Here is an 18,553-nt window from a genome sequence, read left to right as displayed (position 1 = left end):
GCCCAACCCCTGTGGTGCTCCTGTTAGAGGAGGTTCTTGGAATCCTTTCCTCCCTTGGCTTGGCTCAGTGCAGGACACGGGGAGCTCAGGGCTGCTGTTCCCTTTGTGTACTGCCATTCCCTCCTTCTGGGAGTGGATTTTGTGGGATTTTGTGGGATTGTGGTGCTCTGTAAGAGCAGAAGCCCGTTGGCAATTTCGTGTTCTCACCCAGACCACAGCTTGTCATTTTTTTGGGTTACTGGCCCAAATCCAGCCTGGGCTTACCAGCCTGTTTGTCTTGCCCACGTGTCTATTCAGGAGTGCTGGAAATCAGAGTCCAGGTCTCCAGAGCTGCTAATTAACACACCTTCATTAATTGGCACTTCTTTCAGGTGTTGGACTTCAACCAGCTCATTTGAAATAAGAAAATGACACCGTGTGTGAAGCATTCCTGTGCCACAAATGGCCACAACGTGCTTATTCCATTCATTAAATGAATTTTGGGGATTTATGAATTGCTTGGCCGCACTGGAAATTCCTGTAAATTACCTGTGAGGAGGATTCTGGAATCAGACATTGCTTTGGGGTTATTTGCTGGGTTTTTTGTGGTGGGCAAACTACGCCTGTGAGTCTTGCAGCACAACAGCTTTGTCTGGAAATGGCTCCTCTAATTCCTAAAGCTGAAGTTTAATCTGCATTATGGATGTTGGGAAGGAATTTTGGAGCTATTGTCTGTCAGTGCCCAGCAGGGAGAGGAGGAATTGTCTGCAGTAGAAGGAATATTCTCATTACTCCTTCTTACCTGCTCATTTAAGATAAAGGCGTTTCAGAGTCTGGTTTCGATTAGAGACATTTGGTATTTTAAGAAAATGTTTTCCTGGATGTATCAGCCCTGTCAAGCTTCACCTTTAGGGCTGGATATTCCCAGTTCTGAGCATAATTCAGCTCTGTTCTTTGTCACCTCTGCCCTCCCCACCCACTCACCACCCCCAAGGTTTAGGTGGGCGCTGCAGAAGATGAATAAACCCAAATTATCTGCATGAGGAGGAATTCAGGGCTCTCCGAATCCGTGGGGAGAGCGGGCACGCAAGTGTGTGGGCAGGAATGAGTCCAGGGACAAAAGAACCTGCTAAATCCTTAATGCCTGCTTCCTGCTACTACGAAAAGTATCGAAGATGTTTAATAAAAACTCTTTTATTTTTATTTTTTCCCGTGTGACTAGGTCTGTAAAGCTGCTGTGCTGAACTGGGGTTGAATCCCGTGGCTGTGGGAGTGTGTGAGTCCAGCTGGAAGGACCATGCAGCCTTTGTGGGGTCACTTCACCCCTGAGTAGGAGCACTTGGCCCCTCCACGCCTTCCCAGCAGGCAGGATCAGGGCTCTTCATGGACTTTCCACAGTGGACTTTCCCCAGTTCCTTTTCTTGTAGCACATTCCAGTGTGGCTGTGGAATTTCAGCTCCCCTGGGAGTTTTCAGTGACTGCTGGGTGTGTTTGGGGCTGGGACAAGAGCTGCAGCCTTCCCTGGGGCTTCCCTCTGCTGCCCTTCCTGCTTCCATCCCACCCGGATCCAGGCTGGATCCCCGGGCTGGGATGGGATCCAGGCTGGATCCCTGGCTGGGATGGGATCCCCTGGCTGGATCCCCTGGCTGGGATGGGATCCAGGCTGGATCCCCTGGCTGCGATGGGATCCAGGCTGGATCCCCTGGCTGGGATCCAGGCTGGATCCCCTGGCTGCGATGGGATCCCCTGGCTGGATCCCCTGGCTGGGATGGGATCCGGGCTGGATCCCCCGGCTGGGATGGGATCCCCTTGGTGGATCCTCTGGCTGGGATGGGATCTGGGCTGGATCCCCTGGCTGGGATGGGACCCAGGGTAGATCCCCTGGCTGCGGTGGGATCTAGGGAAGCAAAAGGAGCTCAGCTGTTCTTGGGGAGAGCTTTTGGATCCTTAGAAGGGTTGAAACAGCAGGGTGAGGTGGGATGGGGTCCCTCCCCTGTCACCTGTGACACACAAAATGTGACAGCAGCTGGTGGGGAGGAGCAGAGCCAAAGGCTCCAAATCTTCCACTGGAACAGTTTTCCAAGAAGCTCAGTGTGAAGTGGGTGAGAAAGGCCCGTGGGCTTTGCTGGGTGCAGCACAGGGAGGGGTTTGGGTGGGCTGTTCCTGGCTCTGCCAGGCCACGGGGAGCCTTGGAGCCTGTTCACATGCTGGTCCCTGCTGGCCAGGTAAGAACAGGCACAGTGGGACACGGATGGGGAGAAGGGGACACTGCTGGTGCCTGCCTGGATTCCAGCTGTTGGGAATTTGACCCCCAGTAACCTTTGTTGTGAACACTGATGCAGCTCCAAGGAGAATTTGAACAGTAAAGTCAAATTATGGCGCTTTTTCCCGTCCAAATTCCCTCCTTGCCCAGCCCATTTCCCTTGTCTCAAGACCAACAGAAGTGATTTCAGAGTATCCTGTTCCCAGCTGAGTTTGGAAAGCCATCCTAAACCCACAGGTTTCCAAGAGCCAAATTTCTGACTGGAAAAAACATCCAGGACAGCTCCACCTGCAGCTCTCTGCTTCATCTTACCCTGCTATTTTCATCCTGCTGAACCAAGAGGTGGCAGCAATATTCCCTACTAAGACATTTTATGTCTTTTACATTAATATAATGTTTAATTGCAATAATGAGCCATTTTATTTCTAGCCTGAACTGGAACAAACCCAATTTCTCATCACTGCATCAATGTATCTGAAAATCCTGCTTCTAAGTTTCTGGCCTAGCCCAAAAAATCTGGGTTTCCTTTGGCTGCACAGGGTGCTGGACAAAGCAGTAACTGCCAGAATTCAGTGAAGTATTGTGTGTTCAAGCTGTTATTCTGCCCATCAAATATTTTTGGAGAATAAAATGCAGTGGAAAACACATATAGAAAAAAAAGTCAACTTTAGGTCCCTTCCTCACTCTGTTCCTGCCCAGGGATCAAGGCTGAAGTCAAAGCTTCACCTTTATCCCTAAATTCTGCTAAGCACAACATGTAGAGCTACATCAGGTGTAATATTCCAATTCATGTCCAATCTTTTTTTAAGGATAAGCTTCCAAGTTCATCATTCTAGCAGAGCCTGGGCTTTTTCTCCATTTGGGATAAATACATCCTTTTATGAATTTTGAGTTCTATCACCTCTTAATTCCGTGCTCCCTCATCTGGACACTGAATTAAATGCTGAGAACATGAGGTTCTGATCTGCTCCTCTATTGCTCATTATGATTATAGGCAGGGATGGCAGAGCTGCCATTAGTTATTATTCTCCACACTCCCAATTAGAATATTCTGTTTTCTGCTTGTAACTCTGTCAGGCTGAGCTGCTCAGGCTGAATTTTTGCATTTTTTGCTCTCAAGTGAACTCAAATTCTGACGTGAAATATAATGGAAATAAAATTCTTCCAACTTTTGGGGGGCCACAAAAAATATCAGACTCTGACTGTGGATGCTTTCCTATTTATTCCTAATTTTTGCTTCTTGTCTTGTAGGCAGTTTTACATCTAGGACAGAACTTCCAGCAGTTTATTTAGAGTTTGGGGGTTTTTAAGCAATCTTTGTAAGGGTGCTGTAAAAGACTGGAATAAACTAATGATTCTGTTCTTTTTTTAATGCAGGGTTTGAGAGATTAGGGAAAAATCAGGTCTGAACCTGCACAAAAGAGTCAGAGGGAAAAATATTAGCATTTTATAAGTGTTCAGAGCATCAGAAATTGCCTGATTTGATGAAGTTTTGGGGCTTGGAGCAGCCTGGTCTGTGGGAGGTGTCCATGCCCATGGCAGGGGTGGAATGAGATGAGCTTTAAGGTCCCTCCCAACCCAGACCAGTCTGGGATTTTGGGATTTGGGCATTCTATGAGCTACACGGGGCTTTTCAGATCTGTAGCACAAGGATGGACTCTGCTGCTGCAGGGACTTTTGGAATGATATTTTTCCTCCTCTGCAAGGCAAAGGTATTTTCAGTCCCTCCTGACTGCCTCGGTTTGTGAAAGGGCTCACACAAAGCTGCTGGCGGGTGGAGTATTGGGATGAAGTGAGAATTGCAGGTGTTTCTCACCCTGAGCAGAGCAGGGATGGCTCTGTTCACCCCAGATTCCATCCTGGCTCTGTGGGAGGATGGCAGTGCCCGGGCACCCCTGAATTTCTGTCCTGGCTGGAGGTGTCCCTGCAGGGAGAGCAGGGGGAGGAGCAGGGGGCATTTTTTGGCATCTGGGTGTCTGCTTTGAGCCACCCCAGCTCGCTGGCAGGACCCTGAGTCCTCCTGGAAACCCTCCCTTCAAGAATCGCCAGTGGAAGGGATGAACCTCTCCAATGGAGAATCATGACAAATACAGAAATGGGGTTTTTATGTGTTCAGGGCAGTCCCGTTAGGAAGATGAGGAGTCATCCTTTTCAGGATTTTTCCACAGATTGTGTGTTCTGCTCCTGGATGGTGAGAACATCACAGAGTCATCATTTCATCAGGTACATGAGGAGAGGCCTCCCAGTACAGGAAGGAACACAACTCACTTAAATATGCAGAGCTAAAGCCATGAATATTTGTTCTTCTCAGCTCAGCTCCCCAAGTACTCTGGCTAAATATTTCAAGAAATCAGGTTGGACAAGTGGTTCCTCCTTCATTGATCTGTTGTTTCTGGATCAGTTTCTCCACTTGGACAGGAGTTGTGGAAGTCTACTGCAGGGAACTGAGGAGTTTCCTGCCATGAAATTCCAAGTGCTGTGTTGCAGCCTATGGTAATTGGATTATAAAGCAGAGGGAAGGGCAATAAAATCAGCAGCCTCATCAAAGCATCCCTGTAAAATCCCAAGGGGAAGCAGCGAACTGGAGATGGAGTTGAGCTGTGTCTGCCTAGTTTTTATTTATTTATTTATTCTTTTAACCTCTGAATAAGAACAGCAAATTCTTCTTAGCACTGGGATTTAAAAGCTCTGTGTGTGCCTCTTCTAAAGACACCCTTTGCCCTACTTGAACCTAAAACCAAAATAAAATGTGTAGTTTTAGTACTTGAGTGAAAGAAAAAAAATCTCCACGAGATCCTGTATTTTAGAGAAGCTGGAATTTCATTTTAGCTTGCGGGGTTGTCTTTTTGGTCACTCAAGGCTTTATTTTCTCTAAAGAACTATTACATGATAATTGTAATTCATCAAAAATACATTTCAAGCAACCTTTTCATGAGTGTTCACTGATAAAACTGCAAATATTTAAATGCATCTGGGAAATTAACACTGACCAGGAGCCTTTTGGGCTGTTTGTCTGTTCTGAGACTGGAAAATCTTTTGGGTCATTTCTCTGTAGAGCTTGGATCTTCACCAGTGGGATGTCCTGGCATTCCCAGCACACTTCTCCCTGCAGCTTTGGTGTTCCCAGTCCCAGGGGGATGACTGCAGCCCTGGTGGGTGTGTTCCAGTATTGATGGGGTTTCCAGGATGCACTGGTGCCTTTCCCTGCTCGGGTAAAATAGCAGCAGCTTCCCATAAAGTTTGTAATTGCCTTTTAGAGAGCGTTTCCCATCATTCCAACAGTTGCAGGCTAAAGTGTTGCACAGAAACTCGGCATCAGCACTTATGGCAGCTAAGGAGATTGATTAACATTCATAAGGAAAGCAGAGGAGCTTAAAATAAGGAATAAAACAAGCGCTTAATCCTTTGGCCCAGATGGTTTTTGGCATGGCAGATAAAAATGTGGATCTTCCCTAAAAACAGTCTTATCACCGTGGAGGCCCAACCAGGAACACAGACTGGGGACAGAGATCTGGGTGCATCAACAGCAGCAGGGCAGAAGACCCTGCCCTTAGTTTATTTTTCCATTATATATCTGTGGCAAGGTGACCATGGATTGGAGAAGGGTATCGCCACCTCTCCTGTCACATTGGTCCAGGAGGCTGTCATTCAACCTCCCCTTGTCTTGGAGAAAGTATTCATAACATTGCCAATATTTACAAAACATGGTCCTGTGTTTACAATTCACCAGCGTGAGAAACTGCACGTTTCTCCTTTAATATGAACGCTTAGCAAACCAGGAAAATTCATGGCAACATCTCACCCTTTTAAGTATATTAAAAAGAAAACAAAAAAAGAAAAATGAACAATTCTATGACAGGAAAAAAGAGAGAAAAAAAAACCTGTATAAAGTTCACCGACCTTCATTTAGGTGACGGTGTGAGGGCTACATGTTGGTCTGATTCTGCCTTTGCTACCCAGGGTTTCACCCTGAACCCCTTGCAATAACCTGCTCAAAATATCTCGAGCATAGTCTAACATAATTCAACCAACACCCTCATATTTTTAAATTTTTATAAGATACAAGGGAATATACGGTGCAAAAGGCAGGAGCATTCCAAGAAAAATTTAATCACTCAATTCAAAATTCTGAACCCCAAAAGTTCTGTCCCAAAACCACAACCCCCAAACAACATGCACTTTCCCCACAGAGGTCGCAATGGCTACCATACATAAAACTGAGCCATAGCAAACAATTCCTCTGAGTCCATGATTAACAGTCCGCTGGCTCTCAGCATCACACTGCTTCAGTCAGTCCTTGTCCAGCAGCTCCACAGGATCCAAAGTCTCTATGGAGGCCATATAGGAAAAGAGAGGATGCCAGTCCGTGTCCATGTCAATCAGATCTCGAAGAGGCTTCTGTGATGGGTGGCACTAGGGTGGCACAGGGTGCACAAGGTTTCAGGATCAAACAGGATCAGTCCAATGCACCTGAGGCAGCTCAGCAGACTTTCAGCGGCCACCTCCATGGCAAAGATCCCAGAACCTGAGGATAGAGAACTTAGAAAACACAAATTGAGCAATTGACTTTTTCTCAAAGAATGCATGCAACATAGGATGTGGACGTAGAAACCCACTGCAAGGTCCAAGGAAAACTGACCATAGCTATGTGGCAACATCAACACTTCCTACACTTGAGATGATGGCTGTACACCAGCCAGAGAATTTTGCTCTTGTTCTAGAGCTTGGGAAACTGTTTCGTCCCCCTGACGTCTTCGTCTTTTTCTTCGCCTCCGAATTTTCGGGCTTGGCGTGGGCTCAGCATGACCCACTGCCTCGCATGTTTCTGCAGTATGGTCTGGACCCACACCTTGTGCGCAGAAAAACAAGGGAGTCACTTTCTGTGCCTCCTTTTCCTGTTCTCCACTAGGCTGAATATCTGCCTCTGTCTCATGTCCATCATTCTGCCTCTTTTCTGCCGGCTGTGAAGCAGCCGTTGGGGTCATCACCATAGAATCACAGGTGTTTAGAACTGCACAGGTCTGGACCATCTCCAGGATATTAGAAGTCTCCGGAATGGTTTCCAGGAGCCTCTGGCAAGCAGAATTAGCATGGCTTCTTGCTAATTGCTCCAAAATTATCATTGTCAAAGTTACATCCTCGACTCTCGTCTCTAAAAATTGCATCAGACGCGATATAAATTCATTAAAAGCTTCCTCTGGCTTCTGTGCTATGTCTAAGAAGTCTTCCTTTGGGGAGAAGGATAACTTGGTTTTTATCAATGCAGATATCCCTATGTATCTGCACGAACCTAAAACCCTGAAAGAAAAGCCAGCTTGCACATCAGGGCAATCATATTGACTCCTCCCCATAAGTAGGTCAACTCCGACCCCAAACAAGGGATCATCTCGAGGCAGGTGGCTATTTTTGACAGCCATTTGTCCAGCTAGGAATTTCCAATTTCTTTCAAAGGTAGAAACCTGTTGAGGTTCAAGCATCATTGTTGCAAGACCTCTTATTACAAAAGGAAAGATCAGATCCTCAAATTCTGCACTGATCCATTGAATTGCCTCAGTGAAGCTTATATCATCTTCTGCCACGTCCCTTGATAAGGGAAGCGGGACTGCCCATGATGGGTCATCATGGCTATGATGCTGTGGACCCACGTCCACAGCTCCCTGAACTGGCTCGGGCAAAGCTGCATCTTCAGGCAGCAGCTCTCTTAGGTCAGCAGCCTGGTTCACCTGCGGACTAAAAGCCTCATCCGATTTGATGACAGGGAAAGCGTGCACATCAGACAACGCTTTTTCCCCGTTATCATCTCCCACCGCCGACCCGGCCCCGTAGGGGGGGCGGGCGGAGGACAGTGACTCGCTCAGACTCCTCTCTGAGCAGGGGGGCGATTGTCGCGCTGGGCAGGGGGGCGTGGCCGACGGGCCACAGCCTTCAGCTCCTGCCCGGCCAGCCGATGGGTCGGTGGCCAGGTCGGCGGCAGCAGCGGCAGCCGAGAGCCCCTCCCGCTCGGTGCGGGGGGGCATTCCCCGAGCGGCAGGGAGGGGACGCGCGGCGGTGCCGCGCGGCGGCGCGGGGGGGCTGTCCATCGCGGGGGGCCCCGCAGCAGCGGGCAGCGTTGCGCCCAGCCCTCCCCCCGCGGCGCCGGACCGGCACCGGACGCGTGGGGCGGGGCGCGGCGCGGTGGGCGGCGGCGGCGGCTCCGCTGCGGGCACCGCACAGACCGCCGGCGGCGGCGACCCCGCGCACAGCATTTGGCGCGGCGGGGGGACGGGGCAAGGAGGGGCCGTCCCCGCCGCTCTCGCCTGCCGAATCCTGCGCGGAGCAGGTCGCGGCGGGGCGGGGCGGGCCGGGGAGGCGGCGGCAGGGGGCGGCGCCGGCAGCGCCAGGGGCGGCGCGCACGGCGGCCCCCCCGGCTCCCCGCAGGGGGCCCGAGGCGGCGCGGCTCCGCGCGGCAGCTGCAGGGCGGACCCCGCAGCGGTGGCGGGCAGCGGGGGGGTCGCCGCGGCACGGCGGCCCGGGGCGGCGCGGGCGATCCCCCGCGCTCGGCGTGGGACCCGATGCCGAGCGCTCCGCCCCCTCGGCACCCCAGCTCCCCGCCCGGCAAACCGCGCGGGGAGCGGACCGAAAAAGGCTTCCCCGCCCTTCCAAAAACCCCGCTGGGCGCGCCCAACCCCCGACATGGGGGTGGGGGTCTCCTGCATCGGCTCTAACCCTGCATGAGAGCAATCCTCGTCAGAATCGACGGAGCTCACAGGGGAGCCAGTCCTGCTTCCTGTCGAAAGCCCAGAATCAACTTCAAAGTCCTCTCCAGCCTCTTTTAGAAGTGGGAAGACTGTTGTCCATGCCCGTAAAAGAGTGCCTGCCTTAGAGTTTCCGTCAAGGACGGCAGAGAAAAGGCTTTTTCCCAGGGTTCTCCATGGGCCAATATAAAGTGCCTTTTCAGCAGTATAAAAAATTCCAAGTTTCTTTCCCCAGCTAAATAGTTCTCTCACGTGTTTCCTGGTTAAGTCAGCGTCACAGGACAACAAAAAGGAGTGGAGCAGTTCCATCATCAATCGTTCCTCTGAGAACATCGTGGGTTTCTTCTTTTTGCAGCTGTAGAAGGCAGATTTTTTTTTTTTTTTTTTTTTTTTCTTTCCTCACTAGCTTGCAACTTGACCACGTTGGGCGCCAGTTATCACCGTGGAGGCCCAACCAGGAACACAGACTGGGGACAGAGATCTGGGTGCATCAACAGCAGCAGGGCAGAAGACCCTGCCCTTAGTTTATTTTTCCATTATATATCTGTGGCAAGGTGACCATGGATTGGAGAAGGGTATCGCCACCTCTCCTGTCACATTGGTCCAGGAGGCTGTCATTCAACCTCCCCTTGTCTTGGAGAAAGTATTCATAACATTGCCAATATTTACAAAACATGGTCCTGTGTTTACAATTCACCAGCGTGAGAAACTGCACGTTTCTCCTTTAATATGAACGCTTAGCAAACCAGGAAAATTCATGGCAACACAGTCTCCCCCCATCTTCCTTCCAGCAAGGAAATCTGACACAGTTCCAGCCACAAATCCGCTCTCGCTTTTTGGGGTGTGACTCAGTATTTTGGACCTTCTCAGCAGCCTGGTGGACACCGGGAGCTGCTGGAGGGAGATCCCTGTGCTCAGTGTCCAGGGGTTTCTCCATGACTGCCCGTGGATCTGTGTAGATCATTCCAAGCTCCACATCTTCCAGAGGGATCCCTGTGCTCACCCAGGGCCGTTCTTGCACAGTTCCTGAGGTGATTTGGGATTTGCTCAATCCTGTGCAGGTCCTTCATTCCAAGCTCCACATCTTCCAGAGGGATCCCTGTGCTCACCCAGGGCCGTTCTTGCACAGTTCCTGAGGGGATTTGGGATTTGCTCAATCCTGTGCAGATCCTTCATTCCAAGCTCCACATCTTCCAGAGGGATCCCTGTGCTCACCCAGGGCTGTTCTTGCACAGTTCCCGAGGTTATTTGGGATTTGCTCAATCCTGTGCGCCGGTGAAGGCACAGTTGGAGCTGGCTGGAGTTGTTAAACCCTTGGAGCACATCCGTGCCTGCCTCAGGAGCTGGGATCATCCACTCTTCCCGATGAAAAACCCTCTGGAAGGGCCTGGCTCCCCTGCAGCTCGGCTTGCTGCAGATCTCCATGGGCCCGTGGGAAAGAGGCATTTCACAGCTCGTTAAATATAGAGGGTACCTACAAATGTAGCCCAGTTACCTCTCACTGGAGGTGCTCCCAACCAAGAGGAAGTGACAACCGAGCCTTCACACTCTTTAATTATAGCAGCCTTTACATAACAGTGTCAGATAAATGTGTTTTAGGATAGGTGGCACCTCGCTTCCTCCAGAACTGTCAAATTAGACCAGACTAATTTATTACTTGAAATTCCAAGGATTAAGGCACGCCGTCCACCCAGTCTGTTCGAATAAAACCTGAAAATTCACCAAATCCTCTGTGCCAGGATACAGCCCAAACAGCACAATCCTCCTTTCTTTTGAAACAGAAATACACCCCTATTCCTCTGGTGGCTTCAAGGACTCCCAAGTCCCACAAATGCCATCCCATCCTGCTGGAAAACAGGGTTAGAGGGGATTTTGGGAGGCTCTCCTGGCCGTGCCTCCACCCAAGGCAGAAGCTGCTGTCACTGCACCAGTCTTACCTAATCTCTATTATAAAACAGAGGAGGAGGGAGAGAGGCAGAGAAATTGCTTTAGAGGGAGAAGGGGCAAGGAGTGGGGCTGTGCCAAGTAATTTAGGGGAGTGAGGAACTGGCCTCCTTCCCATGGATGGAAGCAGGGTGGATTGCTGGAGACTGCTGACAGTCCTTTCCCTTTCTATTAATGAAATCCATCCCTGGGTCCTTCTGCTGAGGTCAACAAGAGCAGCTCTCCATAGGGGAGAGCAATTTTCTTCAGCAGGCCCCGGAATCCAGGCCGGGGAAGATGAAACCCAAAGTTAGTGTTTCATGGGGAGGATGTTGATGGAGAGTGTGGGTTTTGGAGCCCTCTGTGTGCTGGAAGGAGCGGATCCATACCCAACCCTGCTCTTAATGCAACCACTCATGCTCCTTGCTAATGTGCCCTTGCCTCTGGGGAGGTTTTGCCTCATTATCCCTAAGTAATGCCCAGAATCCAGGAGCAGGACCTGATGTAGAGGCTGTAAAGGACTTGGCTGTGCTGGTGTTGGGGTTTTGCTGCCTCAGGGTTGATATTCCTGTCGCTCCCCCACAGCAGCAGGAGAAGAGGCAGCGCTGCTGCTCCACACGGCCAAATCCCAGGTGGAAGTGGAATTTGTTGGAGTCGGGAGAAGGGAGAAGTTGCTGACTCCCATCCCGGCTTGGCGCAGTGCGGTGCCGAGGCGTTCCCTTGCCTTGGCAATCTGGATCCTGCGCATTTATTTATTCCAGCAGCACTTCAGTGTGTTTATGCAAATAGTTCATTGCTCCAGCTCCTGAAAGAACCACACAAGTGCTGTCATTTGATTGAGGAATCATTAGATCGGGCTGGAAATAAAATTTTCTCTGGTTCTGTATTCACGCCCTCGGAAAAAAAACCCCAGTGTTCCCACATTTGGGTAGCGCAGGACTGACTAAATAATGGATATTTTGGGAGAGATGGATACACGTCTCAGAGAGATTTCCTTTGTACTCTAATTAAAAATAAAGAGGATGTGAATAATCTCTAATGGCAGCAGAGTATTTGGAGGAAGCCAAGTATTTTGAAGGACTGTGGATACTCAAAGTGTTCTCACTTCCGAGCCCTTCTCTTTCCCCCACCTCCAAGCTGAAGATATTTTAGTCTGGTTTATATCCTCAGTGACTTGTTGGGCATTAAAAGTTTTGGATGACTCGTGGTCTCTCTTTACATCTCCTTCAAAATCTCCTGTGCCCTTGGAAACGTGGAGTTGTGGGCTCCGATTAACATCATCAATGAATGCTATTAAAAAATGAATAATGCAGCAACTGAAGCCATTTTAAAAAATGCCATTTTTTTAAAGGTTAGACTTTACCAAGGCTCAATCAGCTCTGTAACCATTCCATGTTTTCAGCAGGTCGTTCCTGTAGTGTTGGCCAGTGCTCTGAACACTGAAATTCCCTGCTGGATAATATCAGCTCCATTCAGCCCCCCGTTTCCTCAGCATATTTATTATATTTATATTACTTCCCAGACAACTTAAAAGAGCTGGATATCTTCCTCACCTCAATGTGTGTTTCTTGGATAAATTACGTCATAATATTCAAAAAAGCCTTTGATTTAGAATTCCTCTGTATTACAGGGATTTGTATTTTTATAGCATCTTTTAGGAGCCTTTTGAGTTGAGTCATTAAATACATATTTTTAATAATCTCTGTGTCTTAAAAGGATAGTGTGAAATGTAAGGACTGGAAATCAAATAGAGATTCCCCTGACTTCTGAATTAAGTCGTTTTATTACAAATCTATGTGGAGCTCACTTTTTCCTCCTTCATCTTGTGATTTCACAGCCTTTTATTTATTTTTTTTTTTTAATTCTGAGTAGACCAATGATTTTTGTAGTTGATTCTTTCAATCCGGAACATCACAGGTCTTCAAGAACTCTGTAGAACAAGCTGCAAAAATTAACTCCTGGACTGGGAGTTTTCTGAACATTTCAAAGATTGTCTTAAAAGCTGAGTTCTCCTCTGTGAGAATTAGTAAATTGGGAATAAGACTTAGCATTACTCAGGGGAAATTCCAGTTGAATTTGTAAGAAACTGTGAGTATGGGAATATTCACAAGAATAAAACTTTGGCTTTGCTTCAGGTGTCTGTTGGACACTTCCCATAAAAGTGGGAACTTTGCAGAACTGAGGGAAGCTTTTGAAAGGAATAGTGGATGAAGCAAATGGAAAACACAAATAGGAAGCATTTGTGAAACTGCAGTGTTGTTGAAGATGAGATTTTAAATAATTGTTTTAATAAGGATAGGAAGTGAATTGTAAATTAGTTCTGTCATTAGTGTTTAATTATTTATTGACTTTTTAATCACGTAGTGTTACACCAGAAGTTTAATTTGTAGAGCTCCACTAGGAACCTGTTTAGAGGTTTTGTTTTTTAATTTAGTTGTAAATTAGGTTCAAACTTCTGTTCTAATTCTTGGTGTTTAGAATTTGGTTTTCTTGTTTCCAGATATTGTGTGTGTGTGTGTTTTCTGTTAATTCCTGGTGTTTAGTCATAGTGTGTTCTGGGTTTAATTGTTTGCAAATATTGTTTGGGGAGTGGACGGATGGTTTTCCTTGGAAACCACCTGCTGTTGTCTGGAATCTTGAAGAAGCAAGCCTGTATTTTATTGTAAATAAATCACGGAATTGGGCTGGAAGGGCCCTCTGGAGACCATCCAGTCTAACCAGTGTCACCTGGAGCAGGTGACACAGGAGTGTGTCCAGGTGTTTGGAATGACTCTGGGCAGCAGTTCCAGTGCTCTGCCACCCTCACGGAAAGATGTTTTTCCTCATGTTGAGCTGAAAGTTGTGTTTTATTTTACGGCCATTGCTCCTCAACCTGTCCCTGACACAACTGAACGGAGCCTGGCACCAGCATATTTTGGAGATATTTATATGCATTAATGACATTTTACCTCCGTCTTCTCTAGACTATACGGTATTGTTTGGTGTAAACCAGTTTTATTGTAAATAAGCACGGGACCCGCCGTGTTGGCCGCCGCCATCGGCCCGTGAGGCGCCGTGAGGCGGCGCCCGCGCGCAGCGCTGCTCGCGGCCGGCGCGTCCCAGCCAATGGCGCGGCGGCGGCGGCGCGTCCCAGCCAATGGCGCGGCGGCGGCGGCGCGGCTCAGCCAATGGGGGGCGGCGGCGCGGCGGGCGGGAAGCAGCGGGGCGGGCGGGGGGAGGCGGCGCCGCCGCAGCGCTCAGGGAGCTCGGCCCCGCCGCCTCACCGCGCTCCGCCGCCGCGCTCCCCGGCCCTCCGGCCCCGCACCGGCCCCCGCAGCGGCTCTCCATGTACGACAACTTGTACCTGCATGGGTTTGAAGACTCGGAGGCGGTGAGTGCCGCGGGAGCGGGGCAGGGGGCGCGCAGAGCCGCACGGGCGGGCTGGGTGTCTGCGCTGCGGGCGAGGCACCGGGGGGTGACCCTGTGCTGCCCCAGAGATGCCGGGACGGGCTGCTGTGGTTCCCTAGGGAATTATCGCTCCCCGGCATCCCTCGAAAAATGGTTCTGCGGCAGCACAGAGCCCGCGGTGCCGTGGTCAGACGCCTCGGTTTGGGAGCGTTCCCCGCCGGTGTCCCCGTGGGTGTTTTTCGGCACCCGGGAGAATGGCCGGGCTCGCCGCGGCGGTGGACACGCCGTTCCATATTAAACAGGGCTCCGTTACATAAGGCGTTGTGGACAGCTCGTAAAATACACAGATAACAACATAATATAGAGTGTACGTCAATGCAGACGTATGTATGGTATGATGTGGTGTTCTCAGGAGAATGGATGGGTCCTGTAGGGCTCCGGATGAGGAATTTTTTCCTGCCTGTGTCAGTGTTGGTCTGGAAGTGCAGTCCCTCTTAAGTGTTGCCTCACTTGTTTTAGCATCCTTTTATTTCAGCGAGAGAGGAGCAACAACTCTGTAAAATTGACATTAATGCAGTGCACCATGTTGAGAGGAAATACTGTATATTGGAATCCCTCTGAACTGGGTATATGAATTATTTCAAAGCTGTGTTGCTTAGAAGCCTAGAATGGTTTGGGTTGAAAGGGTTTAAAGCTCATCTCACGGGCAGGGAGACCTTCCATTATCCCAGGTCACTCCAAGCCCCATCCAGCCTGGCCTTGGACACTTCCAGGAATGAGGAAATGCTTTGGGTCAGTTTAGAAATTCCTGCCCTTTTGGTATATATGTGTTAAGTTTCCCTTTGGGTTCTCTCTTGCTGCTCACAAGCTGCCAGGCCAAGTGCAGATGAGTGTGTTGGTTCCTTCAGGGATGTGTTTTGGGATTTACTGGATGTTTCTGTGAACCAGACAAAGCACGAGTCCTTGGGAGCTGTTCTCCATTCCCGGGTCTGTCTTGCACTGGTTTAATGTCTTTCAGCAAAGTCTGATGATGCTCTTAAGAAGACAGCTTCAAAGTGCACTGTTAGGACTGAAAAAATTGAGTTGCTGGATAGTGGTCGGTGTGGAAGAAATGTGTTGTTTACAAAAGTTCACCAGATAATGCAGGTAAATGTGTGGTGGGTTTAAAGGTGCTTCTGAGATGCTCAACTCCGTGCATTCCCAGAATCGCAGGGGATTGGAAGGGACCTCTGGAGCTCATCCTGTCCAACCCGCTGCCAAGGCAGGGTCCCCTGGAGCTGGTGACAGAGGAGCGCATCCAGGTGGGTCTGGAATGGCTCAGAAGGAGACCCCACACCCTCCCTGGACAGAGTTCAGTGCTTGGCCACCCTCCATGGAGAGAAGTTCCTTCTCACGCTGAGGTGGAATTTCTTGTGGTTTAGTTCATATTTCAGTAAACCCTGGTGATCTCTTCCAAAAATGGAAAAAGCAGCTTTAATGGCAGCAGAGACCTACCTGTTGCTCAAACATCTGGGTTAGGATTTGTGCTGGAGGAATTGTGTTTCTAGATGAGAGGAACGTGGTCTTCAGATGTCCACTTTGAAGGACTGGGATGAAGAAGTCATTTCCAGATTCCTTAATACTCTCTTAAGCAGTTTATGATAATGCAGTTTTACAGCTTTTTAAATTTTACAGCCTCTCTGTAACTGAGAATGCTTTTGACAGACCTAATTTCCAGAATCAGAGGAATATGTGAGAACCTCCCTCTCCTTAATAAAAATACCCCAAACCCTAAAAGCGATCTGGATCTCCCAGTTGTGTGAAAAACTGGAGGCCATAAACCCCAAAGGCTCAGACACAAAGCAGTTAAAATTCCCCGAGTGTCTGTTTGCTTTATGCTCCTGAACCACTCGCTTAAAACATTAAACCTTATTATTTTAGCTCCTGACTCAGGGATTGGGAATGCCTGCTGAGACAATATCCTGGCAGACAGGTAGTGGGGATGGGTCACACGAGTGCCACTTTCTGGCCGGAGAGAAGCAAGGGAGAGAACTGAGACAGTGGAAAACAAATTGTGGTGGAATTCCGGTTCCCTGCGGTGGAGAGCAAATAACTGTGAGCGTGCGGAGATGAAAGCAGGGCCTCTGCATTGTTCTGGTCTAGGACCTGGAAGGCTCCTCCGAGAGCTGGAGCAGCCCCGGGCTTGGATCCTCCTTCCTCCCCTGAAGCCCCGGGAGCTGGGAGGGAGGGCTGGTGCTAATTGCAGCGCTTCCAGCACGGAATCAACCACAGCCACATGAGTCACTGGCACGGGAATGTCTGCCTGAAGTGGGCATTTGCCCTCATAAAACCCATCCAGCCTTTCTGCAGAGCGCAGCTCGAATTTGCATTAAAGGCAGAAGTGAATGGGCAGTGAGTGGCACTTACCCCACTTATGCTCACTTTTGGAAAGGTACTGTCAAATTTATTTCTAATTTCTCCTGATTCACTGCTCAGAGAAGACCAGGAGAAGGGTGCAGGTGAAATTCTTCTGTTAAAACCAGCAACAAACATATTTTTTGACAGTGAACAGATACTTGTAACAGCAACTCTTACTATCATGTGTTTGTGTGTGTACATATATATAAAACATGCAAAAATACCATTTTTATCGATGATATATAAAGAAATGAGTGTGTGCATGGTATTACAGTCCATTACCAGCTGCGATGATTAACGTGAAGTAGAAGGTGCAGTAGCTGGTGTGAGGCTTTTTGGAGGAGGAAAATTACACTGCTGAAGCTGAGAAAAACTCCCAGTGATTGTAGATAAAAAGTCATTTCCACGCTGAGGAAAGAGGTGCAGGGATATGGAAGTGAACAAGTTCTGCAGGGACAAGTGTCTTGCCAGGAGCACAGAAAGATGGAGAGTGCATCACCATAGGGAGAAACACCTTCCCACTGAAGATTTTTGCCTTGCTTGTTGTCCTGTCTTGTGAGTTTTTGATTTTTAGGCCTTTTTGAAAATTCTTTGGGTAGTTCTAAACCGGGTCACCCTTTGGGGAATTAAAGCTTGTTTGCCTTGTAGGGAAGTATTTCACATTCTTGATCACAAGAGGATATAAAAGCCCATTAGCACAGGGGCTTAAGGCAGTGAGATCCCTCGGGTAAGCAAATAATAAATGAATCTTGTTTTACCTTTCACAGTTGGGAACTCATTGTGCTGGGTCTGTGGTGGGGAGAGATTGGAATGCTGCTCCATGCACCAGTCCAGAGTTTCTCTTTGATTTCAGGAAAGACTCCACCTTTTTCAGAAACAAACTTCAATGAAACCTTTCCATAAGAGATGGCTTTTTGCTCCTGTAAAGTTATATTTCCATTAAAGCAGCATGTCATTAAAAAATTATCTAGAGGAGTTAGCCACAACTACCCTGTGATACAGAGTGCATTGCAGCCCCAGGAATAAAACCTGGCTCGGGTCAGTGTGTTGCACCTGCAGAACTGTCACAACAGCCCCTTTTAGGTTGTTGGCTGATATTTATCCCCTCAGAACAACACCTGAGCACACAGAGCACCTTTCCTCACCTCTGGGGTGTCGGTTTAAGGCTCCTCAGCACGTGGGAGGCTTTATTGGGGTACTTCAGTGCCTTAGCGGGAGGAGTGCCCGGATAGGGATGTTCAGCTCGGCTCTGCACCAGGCACGGAGCGAGCAGGGACCGGCACAGGGGTCAGCGAGGGGCTGGGGTCAGCGAGGGGCTGGGGTCAGCGAGGGGCCGGCACAGTGGGGTCAGCGAGGGGCTGGGGTCAGCGAGGGGCTGGGGTCAGCGAGGGGCCGGGTGTGGGGTCAGCGAGGGGCCGGGCTGGGAAGCGCTGGGAGGGGCCGGGCATTGAGGGAGGGCAGGGTGCCAGCGCTGCACTGAGCCAGTGACAGCCCCAGGAGCCACAGACATACCCCGTGCGTTTTCCCTTGGTCATCCAGTGCTTCCCAGGCAAGGCAGCTCTGCCTCCTCCTGTCCCAGCCATTTAAAAAGGCGTTTCTCTCATGCCTTCGTCTTCCACCTGGGATTTTGGTAGGGAAGTTCTTATTGAGGTATTGATTGGATTTCCATTCCTCTGACCCCTAAAGGAGATGGGATGGTGGCTTTGCTTGCACTCTGTATCCCTGCTGTAGTAGGTTTTTTTAGTAACTTCTTTTAGTTATTTGCTCTTTGCCCAGCATTTCCTCCTCTCCTGAGACCTCTTTTAGCTGTTTGACCTGCATCTAACCCTGCCTGGCTTCCCCTGGCATGCACAGCCTCCCTGCCACTGCT

At 49.3% G+C, this 18,553-nt stretch overlaps 1 protein-coding gene across 2 annotated transcripts in view; it reads left to right on the top strand.

Annotated features, from left to right (window-relative positions):
- Positions 1-18,553, top strand: part of CACNB4 (calcium voltage-gated channel auxiliary subunit beta 4) — an 83,104-nt gene that overhangs the window by 20,572 nt on the left and 43,979 nt on the right. The window contains exon 1 of one of the 2 annotated variants that reach the window (XM_063401053.1): positions 14,125-14,269. The exons of the other annotated variant lie outside the window; for it this stretch is intronic. Within the exon in view, the coding sequence (XP_063257123.1) occupies positions 14,225-14,269 (45 nt within the window). The 5' untranslated portion in view covers positions 14,125-14,224. Of the gene's footprint in view, positions 1-14,124; positions 14,270-18,553 lie in introns of those variants that run through there. 2 annotated transcript variants of the gene reach the window in all.

This window comes from Prinia subflava, chromosome 6, assembly GCF_021018805.1.
Source record: "Prinia subflava isolate CZ2003 ecotype Zambia chromosome 6, Cam_Psub_1.2, whole genome shotgun sequence".
Taxonomy (NCBI): Eukaryota; Metazoa; Chordata; class Aves; order Passeriformes; family Cisticolidae; genus Prinia; species Prinia subflava.
The sequence above is the reverse complement of the archived record's forward strand: the minus strand, read 5'-3'. Positions and strand labels throughout refer to the sequence as shown.